Source organism: Hoplias malabaricus, chromosome 2 (genome assembly GCF_029633855.1).
Source record: "Hoplias malabaricus isolate fHopMal1 chromosome 2, fHopMal1.hap1, whole genome shotgun sequence".
Classification (NCBI taxonomy): Eukaryota; Metazoa; Chordata; class Actinopteri; order Characiformes; family Erythrinidae; genus Hoplias; species Hoplias malabaricus.
The window spans coordinates 63,727,758-63,747,989 of NC_089801.1; the positions used below are offsets into that span (position 1 = coordinate 63,727,758).

Sequence of the window (20,232 nt, forward strand, 5' to 3'; positions counted from 1 at the left end):
AGGGGAGTATATTGTACAGTGTTTTGTACCACTGAGTTACACTAGATTGTATAGATATAGTCCAGTCGACCATCACAGTTAAGCATGTTGATGTAGCCTCACAAAAATAACATTTATCATAGCTAATATAGTATGACGCCCAACTTCAGACGTTCATAGGTAGCTAAAAGCACAGTACATGCGTCAATTAGGTTGTGTGTGTGAGGTCACAAAAAGGCACAAATCCAGTCTGGTAGTTGGGAAAGGAATTCAAGTACGCTTGCGGATGAGGTCGATTTATTAGTGCCGCAACAAAAATGGCGCCCAGGGTTCTCCAAACAGCCTCCTTCCAAGTAAACCAATCACAGACTCCTCTTGCTAGTACTTTCAACCAATCAGGGTTCGCTCGTCTCTTCTTGAAAACATGTCGCCCATGAAGCTGTGTGTTCCAGGTGAGTGAGAGTGGATAATGTATTTTAAACGTTTTAATTAAATTTTCTTAGCGGTAAATTACACTTTTAAGGCCGTGGAAGGGATTATGGATAATGAGATGTACTCTCTGTATACTTCAGTGTGCGTGGGTGTTAGAGCAACGTTTTTACCACGAGAACGAAAGAAACGTGCTCAAGTGGCTGAAATTGGCTCCTAATTGGAAACTCTCCGTTCCACCTTAAATGCTGCTGCAGTTTCATTGCGGGGTCTGAAACGCCTTCTGAAATGTAACTGATGCATTATTTAAGGTGGAACAGAGAGTTCCACATCAGAGGCGATTTTAAGTTAACGAAATTGTTAATATGTTGTTGTTGTTTCTGTTGGCATGTTTTAAGGAATCAACCCTCAGCATTATTTATCTTTCTTCTTCGTTATTATTATTACTATTATTACTATTATTATTATTGTTATTATTATTATTATTATTATCATCATCATTATTATTAATAATATTTGCAGTAATAGTAGTCACTTTGAGTAGCTCTTGTTGACCTGTTACTTGCTGACTGGTTTGGTGAGCCCTGCCCACAGCCTCAGGGCCAGCAGCTGCCAAGCATTCCACTTTTACCTTCTTCAGCTTCACTCAGTCCTCCCTCGTGTCTCAGACTTCTGCTGGATGTGTCTTAACATGACCTGCAGTTTCATGCAGCACCTGTTCCCTATCTTCAGCTTCATAATAATACAAATATAGCAGTCAGCTGTAACATTTAACTGACCCCCCTGTTTTTACACACTTTGTAGTATTACACAGTGCACCTTTAAGTTGACAATTACAGACTGTAGGCTCTGGAAGGAGATGGGTAATAGTGGATCAGACACAGTAATGATGCTCAAGTTTTTAAAGCCCTCAGTGTCACTGTTGTACTGAGAATAGTCCACCAACCAAACACATCCAGTCAACCTTGTCCTGTGTCCACTGATGAAGGACTAGAGGACGAACGACACGCTGTGCAGCAGCAGATGAGCTACTGTTTCTAACTTTCCTCCCTTGTAGCTGTAGTGTCTAACAGAGAGGACAGTGAGTGGACACAGTATTTAAACTCCAGCACTGCTGTGTCTGATCCACTTGTACCAGCACAACACGCACTGACATGCCACCATCACGCCAGTGTCACTGCAGTGCTGGGAATGAACCACCACCCAAATCATACCTGCTCTGTGAAGGTCCTGTGGTGTGGATTTTTAAATATGTATTTTTTTTTTAATTAATTCAATGTCTAGGAAAATCTGTATAAATAAATATGTGTTATAATCATTGTTGTTATTAAAACCCATTCATTTCAGTGCAGACCTGTGCATTGTGGTGATTTGTGTGGGTGTGTGTTATTAACGCTGCAGGTGAAAGGCTGTGTAGTACGGAGGACTGTATCCCAGGAGCAGGGACGTATCTGAGGCATGGCTTCATCTTCGCTTCGCTGGCAGGGTACGTGATCCGGAGGAACGAGGGAGAGGAGGTGAGAACACACACAAACACTGAGGTTATACAACTCCGGTGTGGAGTGTGATATTTCGCAATCTAGGAATGTGTGAAGTAGCGTTCCTCGGGAGAGATTTACATAAATCTGATCCCAGAGGCTGAGTTACCTGTCTGTAGAACCCTTCAGAGGAAGAGCCCCCTGTGCTGGGTGGACGTGTCACGTTTTTGCAGGAAACGACATTAAAGTCTAATGAGAGTCCACTGTCTGACCCCTTTTCAGCTTCCAGTTATTTCGGTCGTAAAAGAAACAGAAGCACAACTTCTGCCTGATGTCGGGGCCATCGTCACCTGCAAGGTGAGCACAAGCTTGAGATATCTACATGGACAAAAGTGTGTCGACACGTCATCTTTCATTTTATTTTAAATGTATTGCCCCCCACCCCACATGAGTCACAACTTCTGCTCTACTGGGAGTCTTTAAGCCCGAGCCTTTTACTTACTGTAAAATGAGCAGTAAATAACCCCAGGTTATATTAGTCCCTGACCTGTGGTGGAATATTTCATCATATCCTATGGTAAAAGAGTAGTTTGTGGGTTTTCTCAGGAATACTGGAGCTGGGAGAGGCTGTTAGTGTCGTGATATATGGCAGAAATAGCTTGAGTCTATCAAGTATGCGTGAACCTCAGGCACTGAGTGACTCACCACACACAAATTCACAAGACTAGTATTGTGCACAATAGCAGCCTACAGATATGTTATGAATGTGCGTCCAACTGCTTTACTACCGTTAATTGGTTTAAAACACTAGTTATATTGTTTTTGTGAAGGATTGCCTGTGAGTTAGGTTTTTTGCAATCATCTCCCACATTGTCTGTCAAGAAGGACTAGAAGACAATGTGGAGGGCTATTTTTGGCAGGAGGGCTGAACTGTCTTTTCAGAACAGTAGTGAAAGACTAAAACTCCAGTAGCACTGCTGTGTCTGTTCCACTGTGTGTAAACTGAGTCGCCACTCCCATCCAGTTTTTTTCAACAGGATTTCTTATCCAATGTGAATCCATCATATACATTACTGATGTCCTGTGGTGAAATGACATTACCACTGCTTCCCACATAAAACTAATCCCGTACAAATAGGGCTTAAGACCAGATGTTGGATGACCAGAATGTTTTAAAGCAGCACTAAGTAATATTTGTAGATTGAAATGACACCTTCCAAATAATTATGGCACTCCACTGTCCTGTAATAAGGAGAACAGTGCCTCTGTCATTGCTACTTCAGACTCATCACTGCAGACCCTGCACTATAACTACAGGAGGAGTGCACAACAGTGCACATTTATATGGAACTTAATTTTGGAACTCATGGGTTTTTACCCACAATGAGTTGTGGAACAATGCGTTGTATGGTTGGTATCTGCTATGCATTTGGCCAAAAGCCCAAACAAACTGTGGCTCTGAACAAGACGATCAGCTGAATACAGTAAATGTCATTTTAACAGTAAGCGATTTCTTCTGTTTCCAGGTGACCAGCATTAATCCACGTTTTGCTAAAGTGCACATCCTCTACGTGGGCTCCACGCCTCTTAAAGACAGGTTCAGAGGAACGATCAGGTACTACCTGCACATACTCACAGTCCCCCAGGGCTTTCAAATCTGTACAGCAAACTGCACGTGCTCTAGTACATGCAGCACAGTAGGAGAAAGTTCAGCACAGTTATGTAAAGTTTTTACAAAAAAAAACATGTGCTGCGAGACATCCAGGAGAATTTCATCACCAACCCATACACATGCAAACACAAACACACACACCATCACCGTCCAATTAAAACATTTTTTGTAAATGTATAGTTTACTACATCATTATACCACAGCAGCTGTCCTTCACACTGTGTGAAAATATCATGAATGATCCAATAGTAATGCTCCAAAATGAATAAAATTACTAAAACCTTTTACATTCAATGGCATTGAAAGTTCTTCTCCTGTAAAGAACATGCACCAAAATATTAGGACCACCTACCTAATATACTATCATTAACAGATTACAAACGTTTTTATTGATGCCGTATCACATGAATTGTTATTGCTTTGTGGGCACTTGTATGTACATAGTTACTGTAATGAGTTAGTTCCTGTTACTCTCTAAATTCCTTCCAAAGCATTCCACAGAGGCCACACATATTTCACAGCCTAGTCAGGGCTCATAAACTATGTATACTGAAAACTTCACTTTCACTCCTGTGTTTGTTTGAGCAGGAAAGAAGACGTGAGAGCGACAGAGAAAGACAAGGTGAGGCCAGTAGTGGATACAGATGCTAAATTTGATGCTAACATTGCTAACAAAGCTAGGATTATGTGGAAAACATGATTTTGCCAGCGTAGCTATAGGTGCAGCACTGTTTCGCTATAGTCAGTATTAGTGGTTAGTAATTGTAAAAACTAACTGTACTAACTGTAAAAACTAACTGCTGTATTCTGCTGTCAGTAGTGCAAACCATGAGGTCTGTGTAGATACAACAGCGATTTAGGATCGCTTTTTAAAATAGAATATGAGATTTTAAACTAATCTTTTAAAGATAGTTGTAATGTTTCAGGAGTAAAGTCACACAATTTGTAATATTCTGTTTGGACAGTTAAGTCAATATTTCAATCATAAAATTGTAATTTTTTAAAAGTATAAATACAATTTTTGGAGAATCTCACAATATGTAAAGAATAATTTTATATTTCAAGAATATAGTCCCATTATTTAAAGAATTCAGAAGTAATACATTGAGAATAAAGTCACAGGGTGTTATTACACAACGGTATCTCGTTTTTTGTGTGCATTTTACAGTTACATTGCGTTTTACAGTAGAATGTGTTAATGTGTGGGGAAACCTGACTCTCATAAATATCAGACACTGAACACCCAAAAGAACTGTGTTCTAAAACTTAATTACACCTAATTTACAGGGGTTTGGATGTTAAAGCACAGCTGAGAAGTCAAATGAATGTGCTATAAAGGGTAGAGAATCCCATTTATGCAGTGAATTTAAGAATTATTGACTTTATACTCTAAATGTTTTATTTTTTAAAACTTGGCCATCAATCGCTGTTGTATGAAGCTGAAGTGTGTGTATGGAGTGTTGTTAGTATTAATGCCATGACAGTGAACAATGATCAGATCTTGATGTTAATGGAAACATGCTGATTAATAAACAACTCTTTGTGTTAATAACTGGTTATTAATATTTTTCTCTTCAGGTGGAAACATATAAAAGCTTCAGGCCTGGTGACATTGTGCTTGCAAAAGTGGTATCCTTTAATGTGTCTCTGAGATAATCCCAAATGTGCCCTGTTGGTACGAAGTGTATCAGTGATGGATGTACGGATACAATTGGTAGGGTTCTCTGGATCGAAGTTATCTTTGGGCAGTTGGGAGTTACTTTTTAGAATTTAGCACTGTTTTCCTCCTACTGTGTAGAGGAATCGTACAACTACATTGCAGTAGCAGTGGAGTTTCATGTCTGGAAGGAAGCATGTGCTTGGAAACATCATGTGACCTCCGGGGTGGTATTTAGCGCATGGGAGAAACTAACTGATGAAACACTGGGGAGGCTCCGGACTCACTGCCACCCTGATTAGGATGAAGTGTATACAAAAAATGAATGAATGAGTATTGTCATTGTGTGGCATCCAGAGGATAGATCTGTCTTTGCAAGTTACACCCTTGACCCCAGGGACTAGATCTCGTTGGGAGATGTGCAGTCGAGCTATCTGCTGACCACAGCAGAGAATGAGCTGGGTGTGGTCGTGGCTCACAGTGAAGCAGGTGAGTGGACACATCTTCATAAGCCATAACTTCACTGAGTTAGCTAACACATGCTGATGTGATATACCTGGGCAGTCTGCGCTCTCCTCAGGCACGTTGGACTGTCCAGTGGCTTTGCATTGGCAGCAGTGCTTATCCTCAGCCTCCAAGTAATGGGGGTGTGGGAGTTCAGCAAACTGGAGTCGACAAATGTTTGGGTGAAAGATAGTGTTCATTTTGGTGAGGCTTTCTGTTCGTTAGTCCTGATCCAATGCAACTTCTTGCAAATAAAATGCTGTTACTAATGTAGGAGATACATGAACAGGTAAAATTTTAGGAAAATATATGTATGAGACAAGTTCTTTGTCCTGGTATGTGTAGTAAATTTGTCCTCTGTCTTCGTGTCTCAGGAGCCCAGATGGTGCCCATCAGCTGGTGTGAGATGCAGTGTCCTCGCACTCACAACAAAGAGTTTCGCAAGGTGGCACGGGTACAGCCGGAGTACCTGCAGGCCTGAAACTGGACATCCATCCTGTACCACTGGAACACACAGCTTCATTTAAACACACAGTGTGACTAGAGTTATCTCAGCTGGATTCTCTCAGACGTGCCTCTAGCTCACCAAAGAATTATGAGATTAATATTTTGTCACTGTCCAAAAAGGGATCTCTGTATATTTTTAAAATTTCCCTACTTCAGTTGAAAACAGGAGCTTTCCTTTGATTAGTGTGAGACATTGGTGCATTTCTACCATAAATTCTTCACCAAAGAGGCTTGGGATAAAGCCTCCTCACACATGCATTAGGAGTGAACTTGGGCTTACCCTGCTCATGTAAAGAGACCATTTTAGACAGTGATGACTTATCACACACATTGTGAACCAGCTGTTCTGAAACTTTAAGGGTTTGTAGAACCTCTAGGGTTCTGATGCTTGGGGCTGCAGTCTAGAACCCTAGGGAGTCTAGCATCTCCCTCTGGTGGGTCAGCCTGCAGAGTGAGTGGGCTTTGACTCCATCATGATGTAATGGCCTTGTTGCAACATTGATGTAAGGGGCTTTATAACATGATATAACAGGCTTTATTACAGCATTGATGCAATATGGTTTATGACATCATTATGATGTAACTGTATTTATTACAACATTGACAGTCTTTATGAACTTGTGATGATATCACCTGGTATTAAAAAAAAAAAAAAACAATCTCAGCTAGATGTATCTGTAACGGGATTTTGAAGTATTGGTAATTTGTTTGGCGGCACTGTTTTCAAACCTCTGTTAAACACATGAACCACTTACAACACTTTCAGAAACTCTGTCGTCATCCCTCCCCTCCCACATTTTATATTTTGTTTAACTTTTTCTTGACCTTTTGTCCTGCTTTGTACACATCTTTCCTATCTGTACATAGAATTTACAAAGAAACTCAATAAAGTGTTTATTCTAAATAGATGTGTGCATGCTTTGTTTCCTGATTTTACACAATGATCCTATTCCTTAAAAAATAAACCTTTCCAAGCCTGTGTCACTTTTGCCCCCTGTGGCAAGGGGTTCTTTTACAGCAGTGCCTGTTGTGAATGGCCTTGGCTTTGATGAATCTGACTCAGAAATGCAAGGCACTTAGTTGAGTATCAAATGAAATGCAACACTTTCTGTCCTGTTGTTTACAGGACAAATTCATGGCATTAATTTCTAAACGGATAAAAAAAAAAAAAAATCAATGTGATACTCCACAGATCTGTAATAGGGAGAACAGAGTCTCTACAGTGGTGATTAACACAAATAAACTGCACTATGTAACTATGTATGTGCCCTTTTCCCCCACTGATTTCAGGACAGTGCCATAAAAGAGAATTACACTCTGCAGCTGTAGGGGGCGCCCAAGAGCAAAAACACCAACTCAGTGCTTATTTAAATTTTAAATATTTTTCTGTTCTGTTGCAGTGTTGGAGATACAAGGTTTTGGTTTGTTAGCGACAACACAAAGGATCAAGAGCCTGTTAACAAAACTCGTGATGTTTTACATCCAACAATTGCAAAAAGTGGAGAAATGTTGATTCCAAAGTGAAACAATAACAGCAGGTTATAAATGTTCATGGTTGGAGTTACTGATTCTCCGCTGTGGTTGTCCTCGTTGTTCTCACTGACCGAGTGGTCGCTCCCCTGAGTTTGTACGTAGCATCCTTTACCCCTCAGTCGTCAAAACGCACTGAGTTCCGAGCATTGACGTCAATCGCAAACAACTTATTGGACGGCGCTGTGAACCCAAGCCCCGCCCCTTTGTTCTGAAAGTCCATGCGGCGGTTCTGAGCACGCTCAAACTCTCCCAGAAGGCCCTGCTGTAACGTCCGCTGGCCCTGTTCGCTCAGAGCCATGTTGAACTGACCACTGCTGGGTTTGACCGGTGGGCTGCCCTTTTTAAAGCCTCCCATCAGCCGCAGGAACTTCATCTGTTTTTCTGAACTCTCAAACTGGGCAGTGCCCCACTGACCAAAGCTCTGAAAGGGGGAAAATAGAGACCTTTAATTTAATACAAAAATAAAAACACAGGAAAACTGGCAGTTAGTAAATATGAGAAATGAAATCATCACACTGTGGGATTATAATAAATATATTAAGACAACTGAAAGATTAAGATTTGCTGAATGTGTTTTGTAATGTGTAAATGTGCGGCAGACACTGTACTTCAGGGTGTGTTTGTTATTCAATAAATTCTACACCCCTAACAGTGCAAGAATTAGGTGAACAAATGTAAGTGTAATGTGTAATGAGGTCTGGACAATATCAATATTTATCACAAAACAAAATGTTTCAATAACAACGATATTATTTTTAAACATATTTTTCAACTTGTCCATAAACATTCACATCTGTCACTGACTGATGGTCATTACACGGCGCTGTCATCAGGTCATTGCACACAATTTAAAATTTAGTTTAAAAATATTAACATTGACAATAGGGTTATGTTTGATGAGGATGACATGCCTCTAGTTTGTTCTTGGAAGTTTTTCAGTGAATTTTATAATAAACTGATATCAGAATTACATCGAGAAACATTAAGAAATATATCATAATTCAAAATCCAGACATTCTTCTGCTCTTTTGTTATTATTTTATGGTTACTGTTGTGTACTATTTAAAAATGACAAATGCTATTTTATTTAAAAAAATAACCCAAACATGAAGTAGTTTGAAAATCTGTTTTGTTCATAGGAATAACATAGTATCCAAAAGTATGTGTGAATTTTATGAAATGACTAATTATTTCCAAGTATTTAATATTATAAAACAAACTCAGTCTATAAACAGTAATATTATGTGAAAGCGATATTTGTGAAAGTACTGACCGCCTTGGGTTTAGATTCCTCATCAATGTCTCTTTGTAAAGCTAATCTCCGCTCCTGGAAAACAGCAAATAATAAATTACAGCAGTGTGTGTGTGTGTGTTTATGGGAAAGGACAAAATTCCAGTAAAAAAAAAAAAACAAACACTTCTCAATTCAATATTCACTTTTGTTGACACTTCAGAACAAAAAAGGCATATCCTGACTCTGTTTATTCCCAAAACAAAATGAGCCAAATATTTTCCTCCTGGTTACTGAGGTAGTTAACTTCAGTCCTCCTCATGTCTATGGAAAGTCCTGACATTTTAAAGTGGTACAGTGTTTGTTGATCATGGTATTTACCTGGTCAATGGAAATTTCATCTCGATTCCCTTTCTTAGATGAGAGAAACACAACATCACTCGGCTGCACACAAACAAACACACTTTAGTGTTTAATTATCAGAGTTTTGCACACTACGCGGTCACACTGATATAGGACCTTTTACTGAAGAACAGAAGGAAAACATTATCCATTATATATCAGAGGCAGGCATGAGTCATTCTTATGTATCCCTCTGAAGTACAGCTCACATGAATCAAGTTTCTTGAACAGTGTGTAGATGCAGACCTCCAGCGACAGGCCCCACTCTCGCCCCCTCACAGAAGGACCCTGTGATGTTATCAAGGACCTCTCAAGAGCTGGAAATTACTATCATCTTTAAAAGGTCCTCAGGGTGAGTGTTGTTTCCTGTGTTAGCTTATTATTTATAGGCAGCGCGACAAGCTGAATTAACAAAAATAATCTCTTGTAAATGAACAAACAGAGGAAGGCAAAGTTCACTCAAAGTTGTGACCGAATCCATTTTTTTATTTGTCTGTTCACGCCCCATGATGCTCCTGAACTGACCCACATGCACAAAAGTGTTTAACCAGAGGGAAAGGTCTGTATCATTTGTCTACAGCACTTTCCTTCTAAAGGAATGGGAATGGACCTGTGTTTACAGTGTGGCGCTGTATCACAGGACGACATGCTTTATTTTGGTGAAACGATTCTCTGTAAGAAAAAGAAAAGACTAATAGAATATTCAAATTCAAAATTAATTCAGAAAAACAACAACTGATTATTTAGTTATTTAGTCTTTAAAAAAGTACAGTACTTCGTAAACATTGCTCATACACAGCCCACAGTGAACAGTCAACATTTAAACTCTGAACAACACACAGTGAACAACACTGAACAACAGAGCGACCAAGTTGTTTACTAATCCTCACTGAGGATTACTCCCTAAATGTTAAAAAACATTTTAACTTAAATTAATAAACTTGTAATAAAATGAATCAAAAAACTTGCATAATGCTGGTGCTACACATCTGTTGCACAAAAACGCATCTTAAGCCAAACGACTCTTCGAATCACTCAGTTACACAGAAGAGTCTAAAGCGCTTCTTGTCCACAAACGTCTCCAGAAAGAGATGCATGTCCTCAATTTTGTTGAATTTAAAACAGAAAGGGTCTCTGCTTTCCTCCTTCTCACTTTCATCCCAGCTCTCTTTACACGAGTTGTACTGCTCCATAACCTGCGCAGCCTCCTCCTCTTCCATCTGCAGAATTCGAGGCAGCTGAACATCAGCAGAGAACCGCTGGGAATTTCTTGTGCACCACTTTGCGGCAATCCTCAAGTGGCCCATAAATTCTGGTTCCTATGGAGCATAAACAAAGAGTACATTTTAATGATCAGTAGAAATGCAGGTAGATACAGATTATATTCAGGTGAGGCATAAGAATACAGCGTTTACACATGGCATACATTTCCTACTTTTTCTCACATTTTCACACATTAGTTCTGAGTCGAGTAAAACGAGCCAGTGTAGCGTCTGAAGTCACTGTCGTCATAAAGCTCAATGTTAGTCACCGATCTTACCCTGCTCTAGAGCTCTTCCAGAATCATTGGGGTGTTTTAATCAAGAAAAACAAGAATCTATGAAATGTTTTTTTTCCTCTTAAAGTTTTATTTTACTGTAAAACACAAAGGAAACATTTCCAATATTTTCACCGACAGCTTTTACTATATTTTGTAAATATGAAATAATTAAGGAACTGACACCTGCAACAAAAAAAAAGACTGGGTTAGAAACCACTGCTAGATCTGCGTCACCTTCAGATGCAACTGCCATTACTGCGATAAATATAGCCACCTGGGCTCGGGAGTGCTTTGGAAAGTTGTTTTCTCTCCGCACATTCTCCCACTGTATCAGAAAATGCAACCAAACATCAAATCTATGCTGGGGCTCAACCTCATCTCAGACAATCTGCAACACTGTGGAAATGTGTGTTGTGGTCCATGTTTTTGGGGAAAACAAATATCAGATACGAGAGAGAGACCATCCAGACTTATCAGTGAAAGACGCAAAAGCCAAAACCTGACCTTTGATTGCGGGGCATCTGTGTCCACTGCATGAGTTACTTTCATATGTGACATGACAACACTGAGGAGGAGCCATCGATTTAGAGATACATGCTGCTATCAAAGCAATGTCTTTTCCAGGAAAGACCTATTTCAGCAACAATGCCAAACTTCATTCTTTAAGTGCTTCAGCAACAAGGCTTCATTGACCAGTCTGGAGTCCAGATCTGTCTCCTGTGGTGCATTGCAAATAAGATAACAGACAACGGTCAGAGACAGTTGAGCAGTCGGAGTCTTGTATCAAGTCAGATTCAGCAGAAGATCCATGTGCAAAATTTTAAAAGTCAGTATCCTCAGTTCCCAAGTGCTTATACAGTGGCGTTAAAAAGGACAGGTGATGGATGTAACACAGTGGTAGACACGACTCAATCCCAACTTTTTGTGGGATAATCTAACAGATTTTTGTGTTTAAGGAATCAAATTCTAACACTGTAAATAATTAATTGATAAAAAAAAACTCACTTTGCTCAGGAACAAAACTGGATTTTTTTTCCTTTGGGCTTTTTACAGTAAAAAAAAAATCTAATTGAATTAAAACATCAGATATTTATATTTCCTGCACATTAAAAATAGCCTAACTTTTTCAGAAACCATTTCTGTAGGACCTCTCTAATGCCCTGAAACACTTCCATCCTAAAAGTACAGAGGCTACCAGGTACATCAAAGTTTAGAGGAGACTGGCAACTGCATTTTAACCCAGACCTGTAACGATTTAATCTTCAGCATTATATTCTACTCACACTCTCATCATCTGTCTGGTCAGCTAGCTAGCTAACAGCTCATGAGGATTTATAAATTTATAATACAATTTAGAACTTACCTCATTATTTACTGATGCATGAAGACTCCAAGACGCAGCAGACTTGTTTTGAGGTATTTAGACAGATCAGCGTTTCCACTATTCTAGCCATAAATGTGGGGGATAATATAACAGAGGGATAATATAACAGATTCGCCCAGAGAAGCTTTAAAGGCGAGTGTAACTTCCAGCTCGTGACATCACAAGGTCCTATTGGGGGGGCGAGAGAAGGGGTCTGTCCCTTGAGGTCCACAGCCAAACCCTTTTCAGCATTACTGTAGTTTTTACTCTTCGGCCAGCAGTCAGTGATTGGGCTTTATGAGCAGACTTATGGATACTGTTTATAAATGTACAGAGCTCCTGTTTTTCACCCAAGTCATGTTTCACTTTCAGTAGCAGCACTGTTCTGCTCTCTCCATCAGCTAATATTCCTCTGAATGTTGTTTATATTAAGTTTCAGTGAAATAATTATGGCTAATTCCAGCTGTCCTTTAGAAATTTCACCAACAAACCAGTCACTGGAAGTAGTCCCGAATGGACTACTTCATGCTCCATATATATATATATATATATATATATATACACACACACACACACACAGGAGGTCCTCAACTTACGACATTAATTCGTTCCTACTTCATGTCATAAGCCGATTTTCGGTGCAAGTCATAACATATGTACATACTGTACGTAAATAACATACTGTAAGCACTTATCCTATCCTAACACCTATCCTCCTCGGTCCTGAGCCGCATATTCTTCCGCTGCGCACACCAAACACGAAGTTCACGTTATGACGTTTACGACGCAAAACCACTTAAGTCGAAACAAGGCTTTATACAGTAAATGGGAGATGTGTCGTAACCACGAAACATCGTAACTCGGGACTGATGTGACCCGAGGACCTCCTGTATGTGTGTGTGTGTATATATATATATATATTTTTTTTTTATGTACCTGCACTCATTGTCCTTTCTCTCAGCTCCACAGTCCATGCAGGAGTACTTTGTTGTTCTACAATTACAGACTACAGTTACAGAATAATCCACAACACAAATCATACCTGCTCTGTGGTGATCCGGGGGTGGGGGTCCTGACCATTGAAGAACAGGGTAAAATGGAGATAAGAAAGTATGTAGAAAAACAGACAGTCTACAGTCTGCAATTGCAGAATTACAAAGTACCCCTGTGTGGTCAGTGGAGCTGACAGAATGGACAGAGTATAGAAACAAATTAAGTGTTCCTAATCGAGTGATCTATACACACACACACACACAAAATATATAACGTAAAATAAATAAATGTTATTTGAGGTTATCGTCCAATACTTTGTTTTAACGGGTAATAAATAAAGATTTTAAATACTGTGTCATGTTGATTTAACAAATTCATGCAATCAAGGAGAATCTGAACAAAATATTGTTCTTCAAACTCACTCACACCTACTACTTTATAGAAAAAAATATTTTATTTCTTATTTGTTTCATATTCATATACAAGCGCCACACTCACTGAGAAGACATTAGTTTAAACGTGTATACTTATCTTAGGTTACTAAGACTTCTGCACAGTACGGTATACTATATATACACTGTGCAGTTTGTGTGTGTATATATATATATAATATTTTCTATATGTTTCTTTACTATGATTCAGGAATTCAGTAGTGCATTGTTACATTATGGCATTGTAATAAATCAATGGTAAGCGTGATAATGAAATATTGAATCAGTGCCATAATGAATCATATGTAAGAAGGAATCAGGTTAAGGAATCATGTGAATCTCTGAATCGTGTGTGATTTTGACTGTGTACTCACTGCCTCTTTTTCTCTCTCCTTCACTTGGAACACCCTCCTCACTCTCTTTTCCTCGTCCGTCTCGTTCTTTTTTCTTCCGTTCACACCTTTCTCTTTTGGCAACTGAGCTTTCTTTTCAGCTTTTTTCGTCTTTACTTTCTTCTTCGTTTTCTGTTTCTTCTCTGTCTCCTCCTCCTCCGTCAGTTCGTTTACCGAATCGTCTTCAACCGGAGTGATTTTATTAATGCTCATCCTCTCCTCACTGCTGCATTTCTTCATCGCCTTTTTCTTCTCCTTTCCCTCCATCTGTTCTTTTACAGCTGTGCACACTTCTGTCTTCTTTTTCCTTTTCATCGCTCCTCCTTGTGTGTCTCTGTCTGTCTCCTCAGTCATCTTCCTCTTCTTCGTTTCCATATCTCCATTCAGTTCCAAGTCCGGCAGCTCCTCCATTTTTATCTCCGCAGCAACTTTTGTGCCATTTCCTACACGCTTTCTCCTCTCATTCTTTCCCATCTTGATTTTTTCAGAAGCCACATCCCTTTCTTTTCTTTCCTCAATAATGATTACTCCTCCCTCCCCTTGTTTGCCCTCTGTATTCCTCGCTTTCTTCTCAATTTTCTCTTCATTTTTATCTTCCACAAGGGCTTCTTTCTTTACCTCTTTTTTCTTTTTCCTCTTCATCACTTTTCCCTTGTTCACTTCATCCATCACCTTTTCCACACCAGCTTCACTAGCCTCCTCCATCCCTTCTTCTTTAACCTCCTTCTTTATCTTCTTTTTCTTCATCTGCTTTGCAGAAACTCCCACGTCCCTCGTCTCCACACCTCCTTCACTAGCCTCCTCCATCCCTTCTTTAACCTCCTCCTTTATCTTCTTTTTCTTAACCTGCGTTGCAGAAACTCCTACGTCCCTCGTTTCCACACCTCCTTTACTAGCCTCCTCCATCCCTTCTTTAACCTCCTTCTTTATGACACCCCCCTTGCTGATGTTTGCCTCTGACATTTCTATCGCTTTTTTGGGGGTTTTCTTTACTTTCTTTTTAGGGACAGCCACATCTCTTTTATTAATCTCCTCCACTCCTTCTGTGGGTTCCTTTTTTACTTTCTTTTTCTGCTTTGCAGGAACCCCCACATCCCTTGTTTCCACACCTCCTTCACTAGCCTCCTCCATCCCTTCTTCTTTAACCTCCTTCTTTATCTTCTTTTTCTTCGTCTGCTTTGCAGGAACCCCCACATCCCTCGTCTCCACACCTCCTTCACTAGCCCCCTCCATCCCTTCTTCTTGAACCTCCTTCTTTATCTTCTTTCTCTTCGTCTGCTTTGCAGGAACCCCCACATCCCTCGTTTCCACACCTCCTTCACTAGCCTCCTGCATCCCTTCTTTAACCTCCTTCTTTATCTTCTTTTTCTTCGTCTGCTTTGCAGGAACCCCCACATCCCTCGTTTCCACACCTCCTTCACTAGCCTCCTCCATCCCTTCTTTAACCTCCTTCTGTATCTTCTTTTTCTTCGTCTGCTTTGCAGGAACCCCCACATCCCTCGTTTCCTCACCTCCCTCGTGGATGTTGGTTTCTGTCTCTTCCTCAATTACTTTTTTGGTCTTTGTCATCTTTTTCTTTCCTGAGACCCCCACATCCCTCGTTTCCACACCCCCGTCCTCTTTGGACCTTTGCTTGCTTTTTGGTTTGTTCTCGTTTCTTTTGTGGTTCTCTTCTGCATCTCTTTCCTCTTCTGGCTCTCCGCTTTCCATCTGTTTTCCCTCTGTTCTCTCTCTCCGCTGGCCTTTTTTTCTCTTCGGTCCGTTACTGTCCTCTGTGTTTTTTCTGCTCTCCATGGATAATTCTCTTGCTTTTTTCAGGAGTTTTTTCAGCATAAACACCACACTCTCCCAGGACTCTTCTTTCGTTTTCTGCTTTCGCCTCTCGTTAATCTTCCTTGAGTTCTTATTTTCCTCTTTGTCCTTCAGTGTGCTGGCTTTTTTCAGCACCATCTGAAAAGAACACATATAAAAAGATGATATTAATACAAGTGTACTCCAGGTGAACACATAAGGCTTCAAAAACACCACCGCTCAAAGTCTGTAATCAGCTGACAATCACTGTAATTTCTCTATATACCAGCACAGCTAATCCACTTAATATGGTAAACGCTTCACTGAATTAAGCCAATGAAGTTGTTTGTTTCCAATTCGTAGCCTGAGAGTGAGGACAGTGAGGTATGTTCCAAAATAAGGAAAGTTGATGCAGTAAAACAGAGGTGAAACTTTGTAAAAAGAAAAAGATGTTCAAGGCTCTGTTCAAACTTTTTTATTTGGAAGATTCACTCTAGATTTCTTTACCTTTTAATGCCATCCTCGAGTTTGTCCGGCTGGGGATGGTTTTTAAATCTGTTAATAGAGTTTTGTGTTTACTCTGTGCCAGATGAGTTCAGCGTGTTTGAGAGTTTTAAGGTCTCCTGCTGTGAAATGTGACAAAGAATAATGTTGAATTTAATTGATGAATGTAAGAAAAAGGGATAAAATCCTATTTAGACACTATTTAGGGGGGCATTTTGGGAACTGGGCCTCAATTCATTTGAACTGAATTCCTCTGGTGCAAACAATTATGTTTCACAGAATGAAATCTCATAACTCCGACCTGGTACTACATTATAATTAAACCTTATATCAAAAATATATTTTAGCCTTACCTTCTCATAAAAATGATAATTTATGAGACAGAATATCTTAATTAGAGGATGCTAAGTCATATTTATAAAGACTAGCATATCATAAATAACAAAATGCTAAACCCTATTTACGACACAGTAGTGTGATTAGGAGACGCCAAGTCATTTGCCAGTCAGTACGTCACAATTAAAAGATGCTCAGTCATAATTAGTAGATGCAAAATCGTAATTATAATGCAGCAAGCCAGTTAGGAGATGCTAAGTCATATTTGGGAGAAAGTAAAGCGCTAAGAGAGTCATAATTAAGTCGTGTTCGTAAGAAGGTATGCGAGATTCACAGAGAGAGAAGAAAGAAGGAAAGAGAGTGAAACAGACTAAAAAGAGAATTAGAGCAGAGACATACGGAAGTAAGTAACGAGAAAAAGAATTCATTAGAAGCACAGAGAGAAAGGGGGAGTTAGTGTTGTATATGTGAGCGTTTTAAAGACTCGGTGAGTTGTGAATGATGTGAAGTGAAGGCTTTGCCGCTAATAAAAAACGCCTGAAAATTATAAACTGACCTGAAAACACGTGGATCAAGAGTGTGTGGCTCACCCGGAACTTCAAGCTTACGCTCACCTTCTTTGTGTGTCGGTGTCTCATTTGGCTCCTCGGTCCCTACAGAGTGCGCACTACGTAGGCCTTAACACTGCTATAGTGTTACAAACACTACAGTAGGACTTTGGGTGTCTGCCAGTTTAAAATCGCACAAATGTTGCTTTCTATTCGACAATTAATACGCGGTTTGAATGTTTATTTTATGACCTGAAGTGGAGTAGGCAGCCATTTGACATTAAAACAGATGAGAAAACAACAATCGATATTTTCTTTAAGAACTGGGTCATTGTGACGTCATTGTGAAGGTAAGATCTAAGATATTATTTTTTTTAATGCTATGATACAACGATATACAAGTCTGGGACATATAACATATATAAAACCAATACACATTAAGCTATAAATCATAAGAACAAAAAGTACAACAGAGAGAGAAAAAACCTATTGTGGGGGATTAACAGACATATACATATGGATATACAGGGGTTGGACAATGAAACTGAAACAGCTGGTTTTAGACCACAATAATTTATTAGTATGGTGTAGGGCCTCCTTTTCCGGCCAATACAGCGTCAATTCGTCTTGGGAATGACATATACAAATCCTGCACAGTGGTCAGAGGGATTTTAAGCCATTCTTCTTGCAGGATAGTGGCCAGGTCACTACGTGATGCTGGTGGAGGAAAACATTTCCTGACTCGCTCCTCCAAAACACCCCAAAGTGGCTCAATAATATATAGATCTTGTGACTGTGCAGGCCATGGGAGATGTTCAACTTCACTTTCATGTTCATCAAACCAATCTTTCACCAGTCTTGCTGTGTGTATTGGTGCATTGTCATCCTGATACACGTCACCGCCTTCAGGATACAATGTTTGAAACATTGGATGCACATGGTCATCCAGAATGGTTCGGTAGTCCTTGGCAGTGACGCGCCCATCTAGCACAAGTATTGGGCCAAGGGAATGCCATGATATGGCAGCCCAAACCATCACTGATCCACCCCCATGCTTCATTCTGGGCATGCAACAGTCTGGGTGGTATGCTTCTTTGGGGCTTCTCCAGACCGTAACTCTCCCGGATGTGGACTCATCAGAGAACAATACATGTTTCACATGTTTCACAGATTTGCGCTCCTTGCACCATTGAAACTGACGTTTGGCATTGGCATGAGTGACCAAAGGTTTGGCTATAGCAGCCCGGCCGTGTATATTGACCCTGTGGAGCTCCCGACGGACAGTTCTGATGGAAACAGGAGACTTGTGGGGCACATATAATTCTGCCGTGATTTGGGCAGCCGTGGTTTTATGTTTTTTGGATACAATCCGCGTTAGCACCCAAACATCCCTTTCAGACAGCTTCCTCTTGCGTCCACAGTTAATCCTGTTGGATGTGTTTTGTCCTTCTTGGTGGTATGCTGACATTACCCTGGATACCGTGGCTCTTGATACATCACAAAGACTTGCTGTCTTGGTCACAGATGCGCCTGCAAAACGTGCACCAACAATTTGTCCTCTTTGAACTCTGGTATTTCACCCATAATTTTGAGTGCAATATTTTGAGCAAATCTGTGCTCTTACCCTCTGTTAATTGAACCTTCACACTCGGCTCTTACTGGTGCAATGTGCAATTAATGAAGATTGGCCACCAGGCTGGTCCAATTTAGCCATGAAACCTCCCACACTAAAATGACAGGTGTTTCAGTTTCATTGTCCAACCCCTGTACAAGCAAATTAACTGGAAGGAGCAATATGTACTTCAATTAAATATCTAAGAATTGTGACATTTTTTAATTATTTATTTTTTGGTTATAATAACCAACAAAATCATTCTTAAAGAAAATATGACTTTATACTTACACAAATGGACATGATATTATTTTCCCATAATAATGATGAAGTTAACTATTTTAGAAATGTCAAAATCAAGATTATCATCTTAATATCGTATATGAATATATTGGAACTTGTGAATGTTACTTATTTTAAGGGTTAACCGATTATAAGTATCATTCCAAAATGTTTTTGTAAATTTACATGAAAAAGAATAAATGTTCTTAAGTTTCTAATTCTGCAGAACAGAACGTGCAATGGTATACTTCAAAGCTAAATCTCTTTTGAAAAAAGTAATTAACAGGATATGTAGATGTTAATATTTTATAATGAGTTTCTTTAGCTTTGGGTGTTATAGGAGATCTAAGGATGCACTGGGACGGGGGCTGGATTGGGGCAACACCAGGGAGTGCAGCAGGAATCGGACGTCTCGATGCACGAGAGACAGGAAAGAAACGAATACGGGAAATACAGGCTGTTGCTTCAATGGCTTTCTACAATCCATCACGAATGAAAGGTGTATCATGAATCAAACAGCCAGGATTTCATACATCATAAACCTGAGGAACCAATCCTGTCATGTTGCAGAGTGGAGATTTTGAGACAATTGCATATTCATAGATCCATTTTTTAAAAACTTAAAAGGCATTAGGGGATTTTATTCTTGAAAATAACAGAGATAAACAGAGATGAGATTTTAGTGGTTTAACTGATGACCCTAGGATGAATTTAAGTTATCAATCTATCTAATAATCTGCACCCCATCCCCTGGTCTTCCTTAGGGTGGATATCATATAAATATTCCTACTGGTAAAAGGTGACATGAGACTATATCCAAATCCTACTGTGTATCATTCCCTTGTATTTGTGTATTTCTTGTTTTTCTTTACCGCTCTTGTCTGGACTTTATTGTCATTTACCTTTTTGAATGCAAATAAAAATAAATAAAACGTAACATGTAAAAGTAGTAACATGACACTTCTGTAGGTCTAAAAATGTCAGTGAATGGGGACTGCAGTGTCCCCTCATATATACAACACATTTGATCATATTTGTATGTCTTTAT

The 20,232-nt window shown here is 39.6% G+C and overlaps 2 protein-coding genes across 8 annotated transcripts; one reads left to right on the plus strand and one right to left on the minus strand.

Moving 5' to 3' along the window:
* Positions 1-321: 321 nt before the first annotated feature.
* On the plus strand, positions 322-7,076 carry exosc1 (exosome component 1). The gene is made up of 8 exons (XM_066660778.1): positions 322-431; positions 1,810-1,925; positions 2,169-2,243; positions 3,413-3,501; positions 4,147-4,180; positions 5,137-5,187; positions 5,620-5,704; positions 6,094-7,076. The coding sequence occupies exons 1-8, from the start codon at positions 404-406 to the stop codon at positions 6,198-6,200; spliced, it is 585 nt and encodes a 194-aa protein (XP_066516875.1). The 5' UTR covers positions 322-403; the 3' UTR covers positions 6,201-7,076.
* knop1 (lysine-rich nucleolar protein 1) lies at positions 7,077-17,390 on the minus strand. 7 transcript variants are annotated; one of them, XM_066660774.1, is made up of 8 exons: positions 17,299-17,346; positions 16,410-16,528; positions 14,931-16,061; positions 14,094-14,831; positions 13,338-13,367; positions 9,372-9,434; positions 9,033-9,086; positions 7,077-8,180 (listed from the first exon to the last, which is right to left on the minus strand). In XM_066660774.1, exons 3-8 carry the CDS (start codon positions 16,059-16,061, stop codon positions 7,875-7,877), a joined length of 2,322 nt encoding a protein of 773 aa, XP_066516871.1. In that variant the 5' UTR covers positions 16,410-16,528; positions 17,299-17,346; the 3' UTR covers positions 7,077-7,874. The 7 variants fall into 7 exon arrangements, with proteins under 7 accessions (XP_066516871.1, XP_066516866.1, XP_066516867.1 ...); XM_066660769.1 differs by having other exon boundaries at positions 14,094-16,061; XM_066660770.1 differs by lacking the exon at positions 17,299-17,346 and adding an exon at positions 16,760-16,880 and having other exon boundaries at positions 14,094-16,061.
* Between the last annotated feature and the right edge of the window lie 2,842 nt (positions 17,391-20,232).